Below are 21,828 nucleotides of genomic sequence, written 5' to 3'. Positions count from 1 at the left end.
GAGAGTAACACAGAATAGCGTGTAAGCACCTTCTGGGGGCTGCAAGGCTGTCTCCCCTGGTGCTGAGTGAGCAGCTGCCTTCAGGGTGGGTCACAAGCCCTCTCACTGACCCTCTCACTGAGCAGCGCTGGCACAGGGCGCACGGGGCATGCGGCACTGCCCGGCACAGTCTGGCCACGCAGGGATTTCAGTGCATTTCCTTTCCTTCGCTATGCTCGCCAAGAGTTTCTTCTCTAAATCCCAGGGAATGACTCCGCCAATGTCCTGCACGGTGGCTTTAGTGGACTTTCTAGTCAGTCACAGGCAGTGGGCTGACAGATTATGGGAGAAAGCAGCTAAGAGGAAAAGGAAAATTCCCGGCAATTTTGCACCCCTCCCTAAGAAAGTTGGGAAGCTCTTTTGCAGGCTCCTTTCCTCCCTTCTCAAATTGAAAATGTGCTTGGTCCCTGGGACACTGCTGTATGGTCAAGACAACTATAACACTCAAAGCAAGAAAATAAAAACCATCCCGTGGGGTCCTAAGGTGCTTGTCACAGGGTGTGACTGTTGGAAACGCTAAGGGCAGGCTGATGCATTACTGCTGGAGAGTGAGGGTGACTGACCTCTGCTCCACCCACCCCAAACCCTCACAAAATCATACTCACTTTCCTCTGTTTCAGTCACAGTTCCTCTATGCTGGAGCCAGTTCTCCTTAAGACTGAATTGGTGGAAAAGGGCTTTATTCTGTGAGAAGTGAGAAAGAGAACAATGAATGAATGCATTCCTGCCCTTTGGAAAAACCACAGCTGCTTACAGCATGTTCCAGAAGAGCTAGCCAATTTTTCTTTCCTTCTTTCTTTTTTTTTTTCTTTTTAATATGAAACCCACCCATCCAATCTTAGAGGAATAAATAGGGAGTTGCCTCTATTAACGCAATGTGGAGGTGGAGATTCTGAGCAACAAGACAGATCCGGCCAAAGCCAGAAGCAGGCAAAAAGCCCCTATAATTATTCTAGCAACATGCTGGAGAGGGGTGGCATGATTTTCAAACTTTGGCTACTGCAAAAATCCATGTATTCTTCTCTAGACATCCCAACATCAACCGTGCTTGTGGATCAAGGAGTTCTGGATAAAGCAGGGGACAAAGTTGCATACTTCTGCTGTGGCACCATGACTTGCTTAAGGGAAATAAGTAGATTATTCATTGTAATTCTCCACTTGATAGATCAGCTTCTACAAAACCTGTGCCCAACAGTTCTTGGTGCATTACCCCTTCAAGGTGAATAGGAAACACATTCTTTCTTGCTACCATTTCTCCTTTTGTTGGGTTGAAAAGGGCAAAGCTTTTGCTTACTCGACTTCCTCATGCTTGCAGTCAAGACTCTTGCCTGCATTTTTTTTCTTTTTTCTTTTCCCATCAATATTTCAAATCCAAATTTATATGATTCTGGGAACAGTGGGGCAACCCTAAGACTCCAAAAATACTCAGAATGACAAGTCGAGGGCATATGGGTACAACCGGATCTGTACTAGCACAGGGAAACTGAAGTGAAGCAGGAAGGTGCTCGCAAGGTCTAGCCCCAGGCTTCCCTGCCTGCCCCTGTTCTGCTGGAGGCAGCACTCATTTTCATTATGAAGAAATGCCAGTGAGGCAAGGCAAGGTCTCCAAGCTTGATGGCCCCATTTCAGAGAGAGAGAGGTCTGCCTCACCTTCCTTTGTGGTGAATATTCATCTACAGTGCTGAAAGGAAAAAGGACAAGAAGTCAGTCTTTGTCCCAAACCCTGTGTAATGCAATGATTGTCACAGAAGACTACTTTTTAGGTACTGGGCAGAGGTTTTTTGCTTTTCAAAAAGATAAAACCCAGTATTCATTAGGTCACTAGGTAGAACACCCTTGACATTGGGCTCTGGATTTTAAGCAAACCAGGAAGAAAAGATGCCATCTACTCCACGGGCATATTTTACTTTCTACCCACAGAAAGTGAATGCTGAGGGAAGAACTGGATTTATTCAGTCCACAGAAACTCTTAAGTTTTCTCATATACTGATGGATTTTAAGTGAAATTATTGTGCTTCAGATAGTGAAGTCAACGCAAGGAGCATCTTTTCCAGAATGTTTCCCTGTGTGGTGGACATCCTGCACGTCCCCAGCTCAAATCTTCTCCCAGAATTAAGAGATCATCTTCTACCAAAGAGGCAAGAGTCATACCTTATATCATTTTCTTATTTTAATTAATTATTTCACATTTTATGTAAGTTTTTTAAATGGGATATATCAAGTTCCATTAGTACATCTAATGCATGTAAATGTATTAAGCCATGAATTAAAGTTTCTCAAGGGTAACAAGGCCTGTCTTGCAGCAAAGAACAGCTTCCATGTGGAGGATTATTCTGATGTAAAGGTTCTTTTTCTTTTCTGTTTCATGTATTTGTTCACAATCTCATACTGCTCTTAGGTGATGGGGGCTTCTTGTGGTGTAGACTGTGACAAAGGAAGACCACCCAAATTTACAACACATGTTTCTAACACCGTCCTAAACTGCATCTCATTTCTGAATTTCTAAGTGTGTGATTTTCACGATTGAGGACGAAAATTTCCACGTGATTTGTTTGTGCCCTAAAATTAATTTATATAGACACTTAATTTGCAACAGGATCTCTCTTTACTAAAATTAGGTCAGGCTTTAAATCTCAAATTAGTCATCTGAGAGGCCTGAATTAACATTTTCTCTGAGAAGTGCCTTTGTGACTTCTGAAATCTTAATAGAAGTTTCTCACAACTTGACACACATGTATTTCATGTTTACTATGTACAAACTACACTGTAAATCAGAGAACAGTTTTTCCCTTCAGATTAACTTTGCAGCTGTATCTGAAAACTGAATAATGACTTGATGCTTTCATTTACCAAAATTAATAAGGAGGGTCAGTGGTTAAGTCAGGTATTGGCAACTTGAAAGACTAATGATAGATACCTCAGGGATACTTACACATGCCAAAAGTCATTGAGTAAATGTTTTTTTTTTAATCTTTCTAAACTGATAAAGAAACCTCAGGGAATCCATAAAATGGAGCTTTAAAAATGCTTCGTGACTTGCTGAAACCTACCTATAAAATTTTTTTCCTTATTCCATCAGACATAGCTGTGAGCCCCCAAAACATCAAGTTAAATGTTTATATTTTTAACATTAAATAACTTATTAAATAATTGCTTTTATGTACGAAGGTTGTTATCGTTTCTACCGTATTAAAGAGGGTTAAACAAAATAGTCAACAGCCTTAATTTTGTGTTCATTTTGATATAAAAACAAAATACACAATTTACTATAGAAAAGCTAAGGAATCAAGAAGGAATCCTGATTCAGGATGTTCAAGATGAATTTTAATGTTTTTTTTAATGTTTATTTATTTTAGAGAGGTGGGGAAGGGGCAGAGAGAGAGGGAGACACAGAATCTGAAGCAGGCTCCAGGTTCTGAGCTGTCAGCACAGAGCCTGATGCGGGGCCCAAATGCACGAACCATGAGATCATGACCTGAGCCGAAGTCGGATGCTTAAGCGACTGAGCCACCCAGGCATCCCTCAAGATGACCTTTATAAGACATCCAGGGTGCCTGGGTGGCTCAGCTGGTTAAGCATCTGACTTCAGCTCAGGTCATGATCTCATGGTTCGTGGGTTTGAGCCCCACATCGGGCTCTGTGCTGACAGCTAAGAGCCTGGAGCCTGCTTCGGATTCTGTGTCTGCCTCCCTCTCTGCCCCTCCCCTTCTCATTCCCTGTCTCTGTCTCTCAAAAATAAATAAATGTTTAAAAAAATTTCTAAAACATTCAAATTTGATCACACTTGCTGCTTTCTTTTATTAATGGCAATACAGAAAATTAAATACTCACTGACGACGGTGCATTCCAAGTATCTTTTGAAATTCTTTCAGTTCTTTTTCAAGTATTGGATATTCATACACATCATCCAGTACATTCCTGTATATGGTCTGGGGGGGGGGGGGAAGAAAAGTGGCAGCTGAAATGCCTATTCTGTAAGGATTAAGACTGAGACCATGGTTACCCTGCTGAGGGAACAGGTGGAAAGCAGGGTTATACAGGGGGTTAAACCAGACATCTGTGAGATGCTACGTGGGATTCTACCTCCTAGCCCCTCACTCAATTGTGTGGCTCCCTCACAGCTTTCAGGGGCTTTAAGTAACCAATGCTGGAAACTTACAGGTCTCTGGAAGGCTACTCAAGAGTTCTGTGCCTATTCTATATTTAAAAAAATAATATCCACATCGTCATTTAGGAGGGAAAAAAATCGATTAAATTCTATTACCTAGTTGTTTTGAAAATAACATTAGTTTAGGCAAAGAGTTGGTTAAACCAATTTTTAAGTGGATGTCTAAATGACATCTGAATTTTGAAATCAAAGTGATTTCCTTCATGAGAGGCAAAATCAGTTTGAACACTTGTCTGAAATAGACCTGCTCCCTGCTCAAATTTCCATTCTACTCCTTCTCTGTGTTAGCCTGTACAGCTAATATGGCTTTGGTGGCCAAGGAATCCAATGGTCTACATATTGTCTCCAGAGAATCATCTGTGTGGAAAAGATATGGCAGCCTATGAACAATTAGAAAAATATATACATTTATCTAATTCCAAATGTAAGTCTAGGTTAGTACCCATTTTGCAAATTATTAGTGCATAAAATTCTCAAAATACATCATGGTCTGAAAAACTTTCATAATGCATGTATTGTCAATACAGTTTTTAAATGATAAATCATTTTTCTTATCCAAATATTGTATATGTGGGACTGGTTAGTTCAAACTTAGAGTAAATCTCAACGTATTAATACGGTCAAGTTTTCAAGTATGTTTTATTTTACCTACCTTAATTATTTCATCTGGAATCAAAATTCCCATGAATCATATAAAATAAACTTAAATGAGTGAATGTAAAACTAGCCCTTTCCATTTTTTCATAATGAATTCTTCACCATCAAAAAAATTTCTATGTGCAAAATATCAGGCCTCAAAAATCAAGACATTAATATTTTGAGTCACAGCTTGAACATTACATAAAAGTTGAATGACTACAATCTACAAATGAGATTTTTTGAAATGCATAAATGATAATAAAATCAGTCATTTGGCATCAGATAATATCTGGAAGTCACCAGATTACCTTTAAGAACATTTTGGAATGTTCGTCTTCATGTAACCAGTCTTTGTACAGAGCAATCCACTGGGACACGAGATGTAAGACCTTACGTTTCCGACAAGGAACATCTGAGTTTTCTTCTTTGCCTTGATACTTCTTAGCAGAATAGGTGCAAATGGTTAAGAAAGAATATTGCGTTCTTGGAAGTAAAAATATAAAGAGATCTATCTACTGTTTTCTCAAAATATGCTAAATCGTTTTCCAAAGAATCTACAAGTATCTAAGCATGCCGGAGGAAAAGTATACGTGTAGGAAGAGCAAAAGTTATGCACTGGAAAGAGCTAAAGTAAGTAAACCCAGGAAATGATTTCTATGCACTTGGTGGCAGGTCGTGAAGGTTAATTAGATGATTTGCACTGATAGATGCTGACACAGTTCCATACAGCAGCATGGGTCAATGTCACCATGAAGAGCTTCTAAGAGACCAATGAATTTCTTTTTTTTTTATTTAAAATTTTTTAATGTTTATTTATTTTTGAGAGAGACAGAGACAGAATGCGAGTGGGTTAGGGGCAGAGAGAGAGGGAGACACAGAATCCGAAGCAGGCTCCAGGCTCTGAGCTGTCAGCACAGAGCCCGATGCGGGGCTCGAACTCACGAACTGTGAGATCATGACCTGAGCCGAAGTTGGACGCTCAATCGACTGAGCCACCCAGGCGCCCCCTTTTTAAAAAAAAAATTTTTTTAATGTTTATTTATTTTTGAGAGAGACAAAGACAGAATGCGAGTGGGTTGGGGCAGAGAGAGAGAGAGCAATGAATTTCAAGGGTGGCTCCAAGATATCTGGTGTCACTACATAGGTAGACACTTGCCATAAAAGTTGGATCAGAACTAGGCCAGGTATCCTCTGATCTTCAGAAACCCACAATTTATAAAACCAGTTACTTCTCAAGTAGTCCCAAATGAGCACAAAGTTCTGGAGCATAATTTGTGATATGATTTAAATGCCCAACCCCAGGAATTTTCTTGGAAAAAAGGGACTGGATAAATGTGCAGACATAATTAAAAAGGACTGCTGATTTTCATTTTCACTGGAATGAAAAAAAGTACAACAGGAACAAAGTAAATGCTTCAAACACTGTGGATAGTTAACTAAATTATCACATATGCATTAATAGGCTATTCTACAGCCATAAAACTGATGACCTTATAGTGCATTTACTGACAGTGGATGTTCACAATGTATTGTTGGGCGCTTGGGTGGCTCAGTCAGTTAAGCGTCCGACTCAGTTTCAGCCAGGTCATGATCTCACTGTTCGTGAGTTCAAACCTGGCATCAGGTTCTGCACTGACAGTGTAAAGCCTGCTTGGGATTCTCTCTCTCCTTCTCTCTCTGCCCCTTCCCCACTTGCTCTGTCTCTCTCTCAAAATAAATTAAAAAAATTAAAAAACAAAAAACACACCATGTATTGTTGAGTACGAAAGCAAGTGAGAAAATATGATGGGATGATCCATTTCTGTTAACTATGCTTATTGATATGAAAATTTTCATTACCTGGAATAATATATATTGAAAGTTAACAGTGGCTTCTCAAGGTAATGAGATATCAGAGTACTTTAATTTTTATTATACTCATAAATATTTTCTAATTTGTATACAGTGACCGACCATGTGTTAACTATGCTGTTAAAATTGTATAAAAAGAACAACCTCAAAAGCAACGTGTTTAAGCCACAGGAATGAGACAGAAGCTTTGCATTTTCCAAACCAATCTAGTGTTTTTGTTCTCCAAATGATCATTTATGACTATCTTGAATACAATGGAAAGTTAAATCAGAATAGGAAATGCTATGATTCCAAGGACAGATAGGCTTTGGGGTTGCTGGACAGGAATCTACACTCTTTAATGCTGATACATAATTGCAAAATAGAAATATCTATTTCAGCCTTTGTAAATATTTTAAAACATATATCAGTCACTGTGTCCCCAGTCTGCAAAAACACATTAAGGACATTTGATTTTTTTTTTTTTATTTCTATCTGTGAAATAAACTCAGGCAAACACACAAAGAACCTGTTAAAGCTTCTATTTTTTCCTGGTTTTTCTCTAAAAAGGCAAAATATAACGATTTATATCCTTCATTATTTTCACTTGTACAGATATCAGGTTCTTCTTTTATTGTGACTATCATGGCCTAATATAAAGAAAACCTAGAAAATTAGGAAGTACTAACAGCTTCTTTCTTTTAGGTCAGCATGTGTAGTCAAGAGATGAGCTTTTTTAAAATTTTTTTTTCAACGTTTATTTATTTTTGGGACAGAGAGAGACAGAGCATGAAGGGGGGAGGGGCAGAGAGAGAGCGAGACACAGAATCGGAAACAGGCTCCAGGCTCTGAGCCATCAGCCCAGAGCCTGACGCGGGGCTCGAACTCACGGATAGCGAGATCGTGACCTGGCTGAAGTCGGACGCTTAACCGACTGCGCCACCCAGGCGCCCCGAGATGAGCTTTTTAGTACCACTGCATATATGTTCTACAATTATGGACTTGGAAGACAAAGCAAGTTCAGGGACTGACAGTTCAGCTGCTCCTCTCCATTCACAGTTACTACCACTTAATTTGCTTAATCTTGATCTTTCTGCAAGATATATCTATATCTATATCTATATCTATATCTATATCTATATCTATATCTATATCTATATCTATCTATATCTGTCTAGATATAGACATAGATAGATAGATTTTTTTAATGCTTATTTATTTTTCACAGAAAGAGAACAAGCAGGGGAAAGGCAGAGAGAGAGGTGACAGAGGAGCTGAAGCAGGCTCTACTGGCACAGCAGAGAGCCTGAAACAGGACTCGAACCCACAAATCATAGGATCATGACCTAAGGCCAAGTCAGACATTTAACTGACTGAGCCACCCAGATGCCCCAAGATATATTTTTAAAAATGTTTACTGATTAAATTTAACATTTGGATTATTCTGTTTTCTGTATCAGGGTATATTACTCTTACACATTTTTCCCATGCTAGATTATATTGATTTATAAATGTAGCTGGAGGAGGGGAATAGTGGGAAGGCACTGGATAAGATTTACTTTCAGTGTAATGCACTGACCATTAGCTAGACTAAACCTGTGAGCTCACATAATGCTCTTGATGATGATAAAACCTGAAAAGTATAAAATTCTATCACTGTAAAAGTACCCATCTAAGATACCCAAAAACAGTATAAATGGCTCTAATCTGTAAATAATAGTTAAAAACATGGGGGACAAACAAAAAATAATTCAGACCACTCTTAGAAGGTGATAGGATATATAAGATATCTTCACTAAGGTGTACCAAAAAATCTCTTAAATTAAATATGGATACCATACTTTTGTTTGTGGTTCGTATTATTTCACAAAAAGCAGAGTCTGCAAGTATATTGAAATAGTCACGTAGGAAGACTCCTGACTTAAAAATGTTATGGATTTCATAAGTTTTGATAATTAGTAACAAGACTGCTAAGAATCTGAACTAAAGTTTCATATACAATGTCTTAGCGACCTCTGGGTAGCTCAGCTGGCCACGCATCTGACTCTTGATTTGGGCTCAGGTCATGATCTCATGGTCATGAGATCGATCCCTGCATCGGGCTCCTCGCTGAGTATGGAGCCTGCTTAAGATTCTCTTTCCCTCTCCTTCTGCCACTCCCTGGTGCACACGGTCTCTCTCTCTCAAAAAATGTCTGTCAAAGACTCAAAACATGCTTATGGTAAAGTTTTAGAGATTATTCAGAGAAATTTTATGATGCATTATATTAGTTAGTAACAATCACAAATGATATTAGGATCATATTTAAAAACAATGATTTGAAGGCATTATTTGCTATAAAACAAACTATGTTGTTTAATAGATGGTAATATTTTGGGAAAACGTTAGCATTAAAATGTAGAAGAAACTAGCTCATTGATATTTTCCTAAAACACTTTTAATAATTTTTTTAATGTTTATTTATTTTTGAAAGAGGGCAAGCAGGGAAGGGGCAGAGAGAGGAGGACAGAGAACCCAAAGCTGTGCGCTAAACAGCTGTGAGCCTGATGTGGGGCTCGAACTCATGAACCACGAGATCATGACCTGGGCTGAAGACGCTCAACTGACTGAGCCACCCAGGTGCCCCTAAAACACTTTTAAAGTGTAATTCTGAAATTATTACAGAATTTCTTAGTAACACCCACTTGAGAGCTGTGGAAGAAATCTGGTTTAGAAATTTTCCAAATTCAAAACTAATTTTTCAAGATCAGTTTTACGAACTAGTTGTATAAAGTTTCACAAGATCTGTAGCTTTGTGTGCTCTTATGATAACAAAGCACTAAAAACGAATCACCATTTCTAGTTAACGTATTATTAAGAGAGATTTTATTTCAATTATGCCCTTTATGGAGTTTGAAGGTATTCTCTTAAGCAGGAAAAGGCTGTAAAGTAGGGGAGAAATAGAACAATTATTTAACAGGAAAAGAATATTGCCAAGACCATTACCATTGAGGGCTCAATAAAACCTAGGTATACACACACACACACACACACACACACACACACACACACAATCTGTCTTCCCGAAAATGTTCACATGAGCTCAAGTGGAATCTTCAGTTTAGTTTGGTAAAAATCTGACAGTTACCAGGCTTCTTAAATGCTTCTGAAGCACCTTCCTTGAACATTGTGAGTCAAGAGGCCTGTGTGGAAACTCTTGAGTAAATTTACTTGGCTTGGCTTTTTGGCCTTTCCTCTGTTGCATCCCTCCTAGTTAATGCATCAAATCATAAAGCTTCCTTAACTGGTCATTAACCTTCTAATCCCATCCATCATTCTAACAGCACATGTCTTCACAAAGCTCTGAAGAGATGGCAGTTGATTCCAGGGCGTAGTTTAGACCTCCCACATGGGGGACAGCTGGTCTGATCCCGGACTTGTGGAGAACCGTGCCATCATGTGTGTACGTTCTCTTGCACAAGTCCTCTGGCACTAACCGCTGGCACGAACCTCTGGCACGAACTCACAAGTTCACTTACTGCCAATCCACTCAGCCTCTTGACTCTGGGGTACACCCACTAGGCTAAAGTTACCTCCAGTTCTCTAAAGTCTTGAGACCTATGTTGGAAGAAAACACAATACAAACAGTACAATTTACCCATGACCTAGAAGGTGAAAACAGCAGCCGTGCTTTCCAGCTTCCCCTGTCAATTCTGTCTCGTGTCGTCTTTTACCTTGGATATCATTACATTAATATTTAACATATCCACACTCTACAGAGGGGCTGAGGAAATTAGGAAAGGCAGTTAATTACTAATGCGAGACATCGGTCTGAAGGGAAGCCGACGCAGCATCCTGAAGTTAATGAAGGATATTGCCTTAGTAGCGCCTGGCACAGGTCATCAGTTGTCATGAAGACCGTGTACGTGAGAAGGAAGTCATCAAGGAGGGTCTCTGCGAAGCAAGAAAAACAAACACAAGGTAAGCGAACCAGTGGTAAGAGGGACAACTGCTTCTCCAGCCTCTAAAACAGTGTGTGGCAGAAACATGATACATGGTGGTGGGTGGGGGAGGGGTTAGGATAGGAGGATTTTAGCCACAAAATACATCATTTATTCAAGTTAAGATTTTTTAAACTCCTTACACAGAATACCTCAAGCTATGAGGTATTTTTTTTTTTTTTTGCAAGGCTCTCTAAACATACTTTTGTCATCTTTTTTTTTTACTCCCTAAAACATCATTTACTTCTGCGGGTAAAGATATTATGGAAAACCAATACATAATAAAGTCTTTTGAAAAATAAATTTTACAATATTTCTGGGGTATATACTCCAATCCTACAGGAAATGAAGCCTGCATGTTCTAATAAATTAAGGCTTTCTATTACCTAAGTCTAGGGCAAGAACAATGGATAATAAAGCAGGATAATAAACTTAGAGAACACAGATCAGGTTCCAAGACCATTCACCTTTCTCTTTCAAAGGCATCTGTAAGAAGTTGGGAAAGTGGCAGGTGATGTTGTTACTGCTATGGAGAGAGAGACAGAGCTAAGTCTCACTAAAAATGGGGAACAGGTATAATGTATCACAATATGCTCCTTCCCAATCCCTTTCCTACCTCCTCAACCAACAAAAACAAGTTTGATTTGTTTTTCTCTCTTGCCTCTTGGCCATGAGTGTTCTAAGAAAAGTGCAGCTTACATGTCATATGGAATACCTAAACAGGCAAACTCTCATCCCCCAATATCACTTCCAAATTGATAGAAAAAAGATTACATGTAGAATGCAGAGTAGGGCTCTGGCCATAACAGTCTTTATCCACTCTCCTTAACTTAAAATTCATTTTACTATATGATTTCATTTTCATGTCCGTTACATTCTGGCCATCAAATTTCTAGATAATTGAAATAGCATTAAGTTGTGAGACTAATGAGCCTGTATACTCAATAGCATTTAAGCTCTCTAACTGCTACTCTAAGTATGTAAGTAGAAAGAATTGCCCAGTATAGAGCCCTATAGCTCTATGTTGAAGACTGGAAAAATTCCAGAATTTTTATAAATAACCAATAACATTTACTGTAAAAGTTGATCCATGTGAAACAACAAAGTTTACAAACACAAAACTCTGCTATAAAGAGGTAGTAAATGACATCTACAGTCTTATATCAGTTGTCCCTGCTTCACTAATTCTGTTTTGTTTGGTTGCAGAACATCAAGATAATTCTGATTTACACAAATAAGTGGCAAATGGTAATGTTTAAAAAAAAAAAAAAAAAGCTTGCTTTCTAATTGCAAAATGCCCTTAAGTGAAATGAACCATAGATGTTAAGGAAAAGTATTAAGAAAGGTTTTTTTCAAAGATATTTATTTACTTATACTAAGTAACACTATTCTTTATTAAAAAATGAGTTTGACAAATGGCGCCTATACAGTAAAATAAGCCTACACTTATAATGTTGTATCACACTGCAGTATGTTAACAGTCACTGTTCCAACTTACTATTTCTTGTAAAAGTAAATTCTCAAACAGATGTGTCTGGGCCTCAGTAGGCCTAAATTAAGATCTATACACTGTAAGTGTGTAAGAGGAAAGAACAGCCCAGTATAGAGCTTTACAGGCAACTGTGGCAATGTGGCTGGTTGGACGATTTAGTGTGAGCGCACACACACATCCTATATTCACAGAAGAGCCAGGAGCTCTCCACTAGAGCGCCTGCTTACAAAAGTCACTGGCAAACTCTGACTTTCAATGTAATTTCCAAATTCACAGAAGAGATTCCATCTCTACACATGCATCTACGCGTGCACAACAAAGGCGGGAGAAGGTTTACTCTAAGACCTGCCCCAAAACTAGTTAATCCGGCAGCGTTAAGTTCATTGCTTGGTTATCCTAATGGAAAGTTTGAAATATACTTTTGAAACTCTGCGTCCTTCATCACAGTTTTTAAAATAGTTTCAATAGGGGCGTCTGGGTGGCTTAGTCAGTTAAGTGTCTGACTCTTGATTTCAAGCTCAGGTCATGATCTCATGGTTTGTGAGTTCGAGCCCTGTGTCTGGCTTTGTACGGACAATTCTCTCCCTCTCTCTTGGCCTCTCCCCTGCTTGTGCTCTCTCTCTTAAAAATAAACAAACTTAAACAAAATAGTTTAATGGCATAATGTCTGAACCCTAGGATATTTTGAAATACAACTTGAGAACTATCGTATCACTCTGGGACACTATTGAACAGGGATGTTCCCAAAGTCTAACACTGCTTTGTACTAAATGTAGTTGATGAAAATCCTCAATGTCTCTGGTCTAATTAGAAATGGGAGTCTTTTTTGTATACAATGTTAGATACAGGCAGCAAGAATCACAGAGTAGCCTAGAATCTATTTTAGGGTTCTCTGTGGGCCCTTATAGATCAGAGCCAACAATATACAGAAAGCACTGGGTGAGGCCCTGAGAACCTCATACACTCTGCATTCAAAATGCAGGTTCAGTCTCTCTGGGATGTTCTTACACTTAGCTAATTTAAGGAGGCTGGAACTACTCTCTAATCAAAATTTACTCCATTAGCAACTGAAATTAGAATGAATGCCATTAAACTTTGACATAACCAATCATTCCATTCTGGAACAGCCTTAGATAATGAACTGAGTGACTCTAAGATTCTGGTTGTATGGTGGCAAAACCATTTGGCATTCAATTCAACTAATCAGCTCACACATGACAATATTTTGTTAAGGGCTTTGACCCAGAAATGCTTTCCCCTAAGCTTCTGCTATATTTAATATTCAACAGCATTACCTAATTATCTCCTTGCCATAGAAATATTAATTAAAATAAAAACAATGAGGCTACATGAAAACATCTCTGGTTAAAATCCTACTAAATAGCTAAAAATCCTAATGAATACAACAGTTTCTCAATACCCTTGATTCACATCTTTCCCTACATAACATATTGTTATGAAATTTTTTTTATGTATAAAGATCTTTCCCTTCTTTTTCAGCATTGGTATCTTTTGCTGCACATGAAAGTAAATGAATGATATAATCAAAAGGACACACTTCAGATAAAAATGCATTTTATAACAGCCATGTTTCAAAAAAGGCTGTCCCATGGCATTTAGGGATATTTTTAGAACCACAATGGCTACATAAATGATCCCCTGAAGACTATTAGCCAACAATAGCCATTTAGAAAGAGTAGCAAATCCACTGGCATCGACATTAAAACACTATAATTATCTATTATATTACATAATGCTTAATTAATAGTAATTTAAGACTTAGGCAGAAAAGCGCCTTTGTGTATAAAAATATCTCTCATTTAAACAATTTCATAGTTGCCATATACACTAACATTCTGAATAAAAAGATATATTCATTTTGCTTTCCAACTCTGTGAATACCTAGGTATTAATACACTAAAAGCTTTCCTTTGAAATTCTAATCATTAAATCAATCACTAAACCGAATCCCAAATTCTTAACTCATCACTGACAAAAAAATTCAGCCATCCTTTTTGGAATACTACCCCCCCACACAACATCCCTCCCCCCAAATAAAAGAATATTTATGTTGTGGCTTTTTTAAATATAGGAAGTACTCTTGCAGTATAAAAGAAACATGCTGATAACATACTTATGTACTTACCATAAGTATGTATGTACTTATCATACTTATACTTATTGCTGGAAAGCAAATACTATTACAGTTTTAAGCACTATGTTCACTTGAAATAAAATATATCAATATGTGGTCAAAATCTAAAGCTTTGATAGAAACGTCTCTAATATTCATGTCTATTATTCACCATAATGGTGTTAATATGGGACTTTATCATCTGTTACTGTTTTCATTTTAAGGTGTAAGACAAGAGTTGTCTGTTTCTATTTGATCTTATTTGAATTTATTTTTTTCTTTTAAATTTTTTAAATGTTTATTTATTTTTAAGAGAGAGACAGAGAGACAGAGTGTGAGTGGGGGAGGGGCAGAGAGATAGAGAGATACAGAATCCGAAGCAGGCTCCAGGCTCTGAGCCATCAGCACAGAGCCTGATGTGGGGCTGGAACTCAGAGCCACGAGATCATGACCTGAGCCGAAGTCGGTTGCTTAACTGACTGAGCCACCCAGGTGCCCCATGAATGTATTTTTCTTTTATGCAAAAATTATATTTTCTCATTCTCATTTTAAGTGTATCAAGCACTCAAAATTTTCACTTCTGTAAAACATAAATGTTTCTAGAGCACCCTAAGACTTGTGTCACGTGGACTAGTGATCAGTTTGGTACAGATCCTTTTTATAGGGTTCTGTTATGTAAATGTAGTCAAATAAGAGAAACTGATCTAAATGTCTCAAAAAGGTCTAAGCTTAATGTTTTTTTCTGGGGTGGGGGGTGGGTATAAGTGAACTTCCAAGAAAGCAAATGATAAAAATTTTGACAGAAAACTGCCTTTAATAGCTATTTAATCTAAGTATGGTAATGTGAATATTCAACATTTCTATACTAATCCATATTCCCTAAGTACTATTAGCAATTTTGTTTCACATGTATTTCTACTTCAGATGCAATGGAATTTAAGGCACTTTAAATATGTTCTACTTTAACCTTGATTTCAAGAAGCCAAAAAAACTTTGTACATAAAAGGTCTCATTTCTGGCCCTGGAATGTTACAACTTGCCATTATTTTTTGAGAAGCAGTGCCAAAATGTACCATGTAATTTGATTAAGCACAAGTTAAAAAAAAAAATTAATGTTCATGATTGAATCATAGGTTAAAGTGCTACGCTGTTAAAAATATGCTTCTTTCTCAATGAATTTTCCATTTCTGAAAGCGATATTAATGACCTCAAATGCAGCTGTTTACCCCAGCTTTTAAACTCACTCAATTCCTGTATACTTTTACAGTTCTACCAGAGTATTCCTTAACTATTCTAAAACCACCAAATCTTGAGCTCTAATTTTAGTTTTCAATATTGACCACACAAGAAACGCTTATTCACTTAATGCTGTTTCTATATCGAATCTGTCTGAAAAGTCACCTCTTCAGAACTTGGGTGGCACTCTTCAAGTAACGAAATCTATTTTACCTTGTAAAATTTGGTTTTGGAATCCCATCATTCTTTCCTAAGGAAAGAGTATACCAAAAATTATGTTCTTAACTGTATTACATTGCACATGCTGCCTTTTACAAATGTCACTAGAAGGAGCATGGACTAATCAACACAGGGCTTGCCTACCTTCTCCACACCAAGGGCCATGTTTGCAGGTCACCGTGGGGGTAAGGGAGGTGACAGGTCCCATGAGCTCCTACTGGTTCAGCCCTCAGCTGCTCTCAGTGTCCAGGCACAATTATAATTATAACCCATTTGTGGCTTGTGCATGCATGTGTCTGCTAAGCCTGCTGGGAGCTTAGAAAACAGTGTGAAAAATACAAAGGGAATCGGAGAGCTGAATTTTTATGGCCTTAGGCATTGTACTTAACCTCTCAGGGCCTTAGTTAAGGCAGCTGTAAACTGGGTATCATACCCACACCTAGCAGAACTGCAGCCAGGATGAAACAGAATAATTTATCTAAAGCATCTGGCAGAGAACCTGAATACATCAGGCACTCAGTAAGTCCTCTCTGTTCTTTACTGTCATAAAATAATACTTAGATCCTGTCCCAGTTCTCCAAACGCCACCCATCAACCAAGAAAAACCAAGTATTGAGAACTGACTAGTTATAAGACATTTGTTAAGAAGGGACTAGAGGGTAAGAGACAAGAAAACATAAGAATGCCCCACGGTTTCATGCTCATTATAATGAGTTAGGGAGTTGAGACATGTATCCCCAGGAAGTAAATTTAAATAAGGTAACATTTCAACTTGGCAGCACAAATCATAAATGTTGCAGGGGATGAAGGAGACTCCAATATCCCAGGGAAGGTTTTACCAAACAGGTAGCATATGGGATGACCTCTGCACGTGTAAGAAGTATGGATAAAGAGGTGAAATAAACATAAGCATGGAAGTGACTGGGGGTGGATCTGTGGCTGAGTTACAATCTTATGGTCTTTGGGCCTTCTCTAGCCCTTAAAGATGTTTTTTTGTTGTGTGACAGTATTTAAAAATCAGAAGATCTGGCAACACCAGGTCTGCATGTCCTACAGCAACCATGGTTTAGAGCTGAGTTGCCTTTTTCATGCTGGGCGTACCAGTTTATCATGGTTCTGCCCTCACTGGCTTCACTTATTCATATTAGCTGTCTGTGGACAGGCAGGTTCCTAAGTCTTGGTCTGGGGTATAGTTGTGAAACAGTAATGGAAGAGATCACATGGCCTAACTGAGAAATAAAGCTAGAAAGTAGGTTGGAGCCAATTCCTGGAGGGTGTTTGACCCTTAGAATAAGAAACCTGGGGCTTGAAAAGGGGAAGTGAATGGAAATTTTCAAGAGGAGAAGTGACAAGAGATAGAGATTACACTTGCTCTATCAGGACAGTCAGGACAGTCACACTGGATAAAGGAAGAATAAGGAGAGGGAAGTTTACTTTAAATGCATTGAGTTTGAGTACTCTAAGGCTACTTTAAATGTTTATTTAATTTTGAGGGAGAGAGAGGGTGCACACGTGCATAAGAACCCGAGAGGGGCACAGAGAGGGGGACAGAAGATCCGAAGCTGGCTCAGCACTGACAGCAGTGAGCCTGATGTGGGGCTTGAACTCACAAACCATGAGATGGTGACCTGAGCTGAAGTCGAACACACAACCAACTGAACCACCCAGGTGCCCCTATGGCTACTTTAAAGTGAAGATACTGGGTAAAAATATCAAAGACCAGAGCTTGCTAAAGAGGTCTGGATGATTATGAGAGCTACGGTAGGAAAAGAGTGGCTGGGATGACATTAAGTGTCATGTCAGATCCAGTGCGAGGGAGTTGTAAGCAGGGGTTTGAGGTGAGCTGGGATGGATGTTCACATTTGGGCAATGCTAAGAGAATTCAGGAAGGAGGAAGAGAAGAAAGACACAAACAGGAGAACAGGGAGACATAAATGTCATAGAAGCCAAAAAGAAAGGACGAGTGGAAGAGAGCGCACTGTGAGTGTCAAAAGTTGCTGGAGGGAGATTCATCAGCCTGACCATTCAAAGGTCACTGGATTTGGTGTGTAAATGGTCCCGGTCTGGGACACAGGGAGAGATGCCCCTTGGAAAACAGTGGGGGCATGCCCTTTTAGTCCTTTAGACTGAAAGGAACTACGGGTAGTCAGATAATCAGCCCTCATACCATCTATCACAGTGTTTTCCCCCAAAGACTCTTCTCGCAGTTATAGCTCATTGATTAGTAACAGCAGTTGCTCTCACAAATAAGCCGGGAGGAAAAATTTCTTCATGATCAATCCAAGTATCATTTTATTTAACAGTATAGATTAGAACGTGGAAGTACCATGGGCATGGAGCTTTCAATACCTATCTGCCAGCATCTACCAACAAAAATTAATATCTAGTTGCAAGATGCACTCAGTCTAACATAGTCAACTGTCGGAGGTGCTCCATCTCCTATGATTAACATCACACAATACATTCTTAAACATACAATCTAGGTTACTAAGTGCTTGTCAACTCAACATTCCAAAATTTCATGAAACAAAGAAAACACTAATTTAAACATTAAATCTTAAATTACAAGTCTGGGGTCTGGTTATTTCAAGCAATAACTCTTAATACTGGACTCAACTTAGGACAAGGTATGATTTTTTTATCTCCGAAGCACCAAGAAGAATCTCTATTATCAGCTTTCTTCCCAAACTTGAAATATATCACCATTCTGGATGTTAATTTTTCCACTCTGGAAATCAGAGGAGTAAAATTTTATTTATTTTTTTGTTTCTGCTTAACAAAAACTCTAGAGATACGAGAGAGAGAGCAAGAAAGAGAGAGGAGAGAGAGAGAGAGAGAGAGAGAGAGAGAGAGAGAGAGAGAGAGAGCAGGGAGGGGCAGAGAGAGGGAGACACAGAATCTGAAGCAGGCTCCAGGCTCTGAGCTGTCAGCACAAAGCCTAATGCGGGGCTTGAACCCACGAACCATGAGAGCTGACCTGAGCCGAAGTCGGACGCTTCACTGACTGAGCACCCAGGCACCCCCAAAAATATGATCTTTAAGAAATTAAACACAATTAAACATAACTAAGCCTCTTTCTAAACAATCTGGCACAAGATCTTATATAAATTGAAAATGTCTAATATAAGAAAATTTACTTTACTCTAAAATTTCCTTTACGGTTTAGTCCATGTTTAAAAATGTTTCTAAGACAAATATTTCAACCAGTGACTGACAGCAGGGACACCTGTGTGCTCTGGGTTCCAGACCAGCCAGTGAAGCTCTTTTCAGTAACATATGGCTGCTTTCTTTCTCACTCCAGTGAAAGGGAGACTGGTGCATTACGGTCACCAACGAAGGTTTGGTCACAACTGTTGAGTGAACACCTATGGCTTGGGGTTGAGCACTGTGCTCGCTGCTATGAAGAAGGCCCAGTTTTAAGGCCTCAACTTTCACAGGGTTTGGAATTTAATCAGTGACATCATAAAAGGACTACATAAGGCAGCCCACTAGCAGCAGATGAATATCCCATTCATGGGAATGTCTGACCAAACCTCCACCCTCTCTCCCATCATCCCCCACCCCCATCCAGCACACGTTTTAGCCCTAGAGAACCCCAAATTTGCTTTGAACCTCACCTATTCCTTAGTGTGCCCCAGGAAGCCAAGGGTAGCATCATTCGATGGGCAATGAGGAAAAGCAGGGAAGAGAAGATAGCTGTTCTGTTTCAACATAATGAAACAACCACCCTCGACTGACCACATACTGGGGGCTGTACCATGAGCTTTACCCACATGATCTGTGCTCCTCAAATTCTTTCTAGGAGGCAGGTCTTGTACTCTCTTTTGCAGAATGATGACATCGAGTCTGAGGTAAGTAAGGTGAAAAACTACTAAGTTGTTTGAAGTTAATATCAGAAGGGGCCTACGTCCCAAGGCAGGCTGATCCCCAGCACAGGATTTCACTGAACTCTGCTCTTCTGAGGCGTGAATCCAAATGGTCCATACTGGGGGTAAGGGAAATGGATGCACATGAACATCCACTGGACAGATGGACAGATATAGGAACTTGGCCTTTTTATTGGCCTTGAATTGCCAAAAATGCCCCTATAAAGTCATTTTCCATCTATGTGCCAGTATGCTGGAGTTCCTTTATGCCTACCTGAAATTTATTTTGTTTTTATTTTCTAGCGAACACCTGACAAACAGCAAATAGCTATATGGGATCAGCCAATTTCCTTTTCTAAAGGCAGAACTGACAATCACACGGGAGAATTAAGATCGTCCACAAACTCCTAATGCTCTTAAGATGTTTTAATGGCCATTTACACATAATTCTATTTTAAAAGGTTGAAATGTAAAGGCAGAAACTGAAACAATGTTTTAAAATGGACAAACCATAGGGGCGCCTGGGTGGCTCAGTCGGTTAAATGCCGACTTAGGCTCAGGTCATGATCTCACGATTTGTGGGTTCAAGCCCTCCGTCAGGCTCTGTGCTGACAGCTCAGTGCCTGGAGGCTGCTTGGGATTCTGTATCTCCCTTCCTCCTGCCCTTCCCCCATTCACACTCTGTCTCTCTTTCTCTCAAAAATAAAATAAACATTAAAAAAATTTTTTTTAAAGGTCAGACCATAAAACTCTTCTTTCTAGATGAACTTTTCCATATTAAACATTACAAATACTGAGAATCATTAGTCACATTTTATTTTGTCCTTTCTTTCTTAAAAGAAAAGAACTGACTTCCACATCAAAGTCTTGGCTGTTCCTCACCTCCGTGACCACCTCTGCCTATCCCTCCAACATCTGGGTAAATAAGCCATTAAATATGTACTAACTGCCACTGGTTAAGATATTTTTGTCTTTCAGCTAAAGGCACTCATATAAATTCTTTTGTCTAAAATGGTTCTAATAAGTTAGTTTTGTTTAGAAGTAAATATACTACTCACACATCTAAGAACACCCTTAGGCCTTTCTCACAGCATTGGAATCACAAGATTCATGGTGATTTGACCCACATCGAGCAGTTATGTTACAGGCACATAAGAGTTCTGAAATATCAGCAAGAATATAGTAATACATACTATAAGCTATCTTTAGGAGAAGAAATTTAATGTGTGCTATTGTTAAACTTCATTGAAACCATAATATGTGAATTTTTTTTTAATATATGTTTCATATGCTTTGTGAAAAATATTTCTAACAACTTGTAGGGAGAATTTTGGTGTGAAAGATGTAGAATTCTCAACCATGAATTCAGTGGCTCAAATCAGATACGAGAAAGGTACTTACTATTAAGTACTCTTTGCACGTTCATAATACATGAGATCACTGTCAATAGTCAGTGTTGAGAAGACAAGAGCAAATCCAAACTATTTTATAAGCTTTAAAAAATGATCACACAGTGCTTTAAATCACAATACATTTATATTCCTTTGAAGAGAAGAAATATATAATCATGGGTGCACCTGGGTGGCTCAGTCAGTTAAGCATCCGACTCTTGATTTTGGTTCAGGGGCCGATCACACGGTTCTGAGATCAAGTCCCCCATGGAGCTCTGTGCTGACAGCATGGAGCCTGCTTGGGATTCTCTGTTTCTTCCTCTACCCTTACACCCTGCTCATGCATGCTCTCTCTCTCTCTCTCTCTCTCTCTCTCTCTCTCAAAATAAATAAACTTTAAGAAAATATATATATATAATCATGGCCTGGGATCTAAAGTATCAAAACAAACTAACATAAGCTTCCATTTATTTATTTATTATTTAAAAAAATTTTTTTAATGTTTATTTATTTTTGAGAGAGAGACATACACAGAATGCAAGCAGGGGAGTGGCAGAGAGAGAGGGAGACACAGAATCCAAAGCAGGCTCCAGGCTCTGAGCTGTCAGCACAGAGCCCAATGCGGGGCTCAAATCCACGAACTGTGAGATCATGACCCAAGCCAAAGTCAGACGCTCAACCAAATGAGCCACCCAGGCACCCCCATAAGCTACCCCTTATAAAAATTACATACCACTTTTCATTTCTTTAGGAATCAAACTTTGATTTTTCTTGGCCATATTGCTCCCCAGATATTTTAAAACCAAACAACGTATTCCTAGCTTCACCTGCAGC

At 38.9% G+C, this 21,828-nt stretch overlaps 1 protein-coding gene across 4 annotated transcripts in view; it reads right to left on the bottom strand.

The window, feature by feature from the left end:
- RAPGEF5 (Rap guanine nucleotide exchange factor 5) overlaps window positions 1-21,828 on the bottom strand; it is a 224,282-nt gene that overhangs the window by 38,493 nt on the left and 163,961 nt on the right. For all 4 annotated transcript variants that reach the window (XM_027075113.2, XM_027075114.2, XM_053218311.1 and 1 more), the window contains 5 exons: window positions 10,531-10,609; window positions 5,155-5,299; window positions 3,871-3,968; window positions 1,690-1,720; window positions 645-723 (listed from right to left, as the gene is read on the bottom strand). In XM_027075113.2, the coding sequence (XP_026930914.2) occupies window positions 645-723; window positions 1,690-1,720; window positions 3,871-3,968; window positions 5,155-5,299; window positions 10,531-10,609 (432 nt within the window). The remainder of the gene's footprint in view (window positions 1-644; window positions 724-1,689; window positions 1,721-3,870; window positions 3,969-5,154; window positions 5,300-10,530; window positions 10,610-21,828) is intronic.

The sequence above is a fragment of the Acinonyx jubatus genome, chromosome A2 (genome assembly GCF_027475565.1).
Source record: "Acinonyx jubatus isolate Ajub_Pintada_27869175 chromosome A2, VMU_Ajub_asm_v1.0, whole genome shotgun sequence".
Classification (NCBI taxonomy): Eukaryota; Metazoa; Chordata; class Mammalia; order Carnivora; family Felidae; genus Acinonyx; species Acinonyx jubatus.
This window is presented reverse-complemented; position numbering and strand designations above follow the sequence as displayed.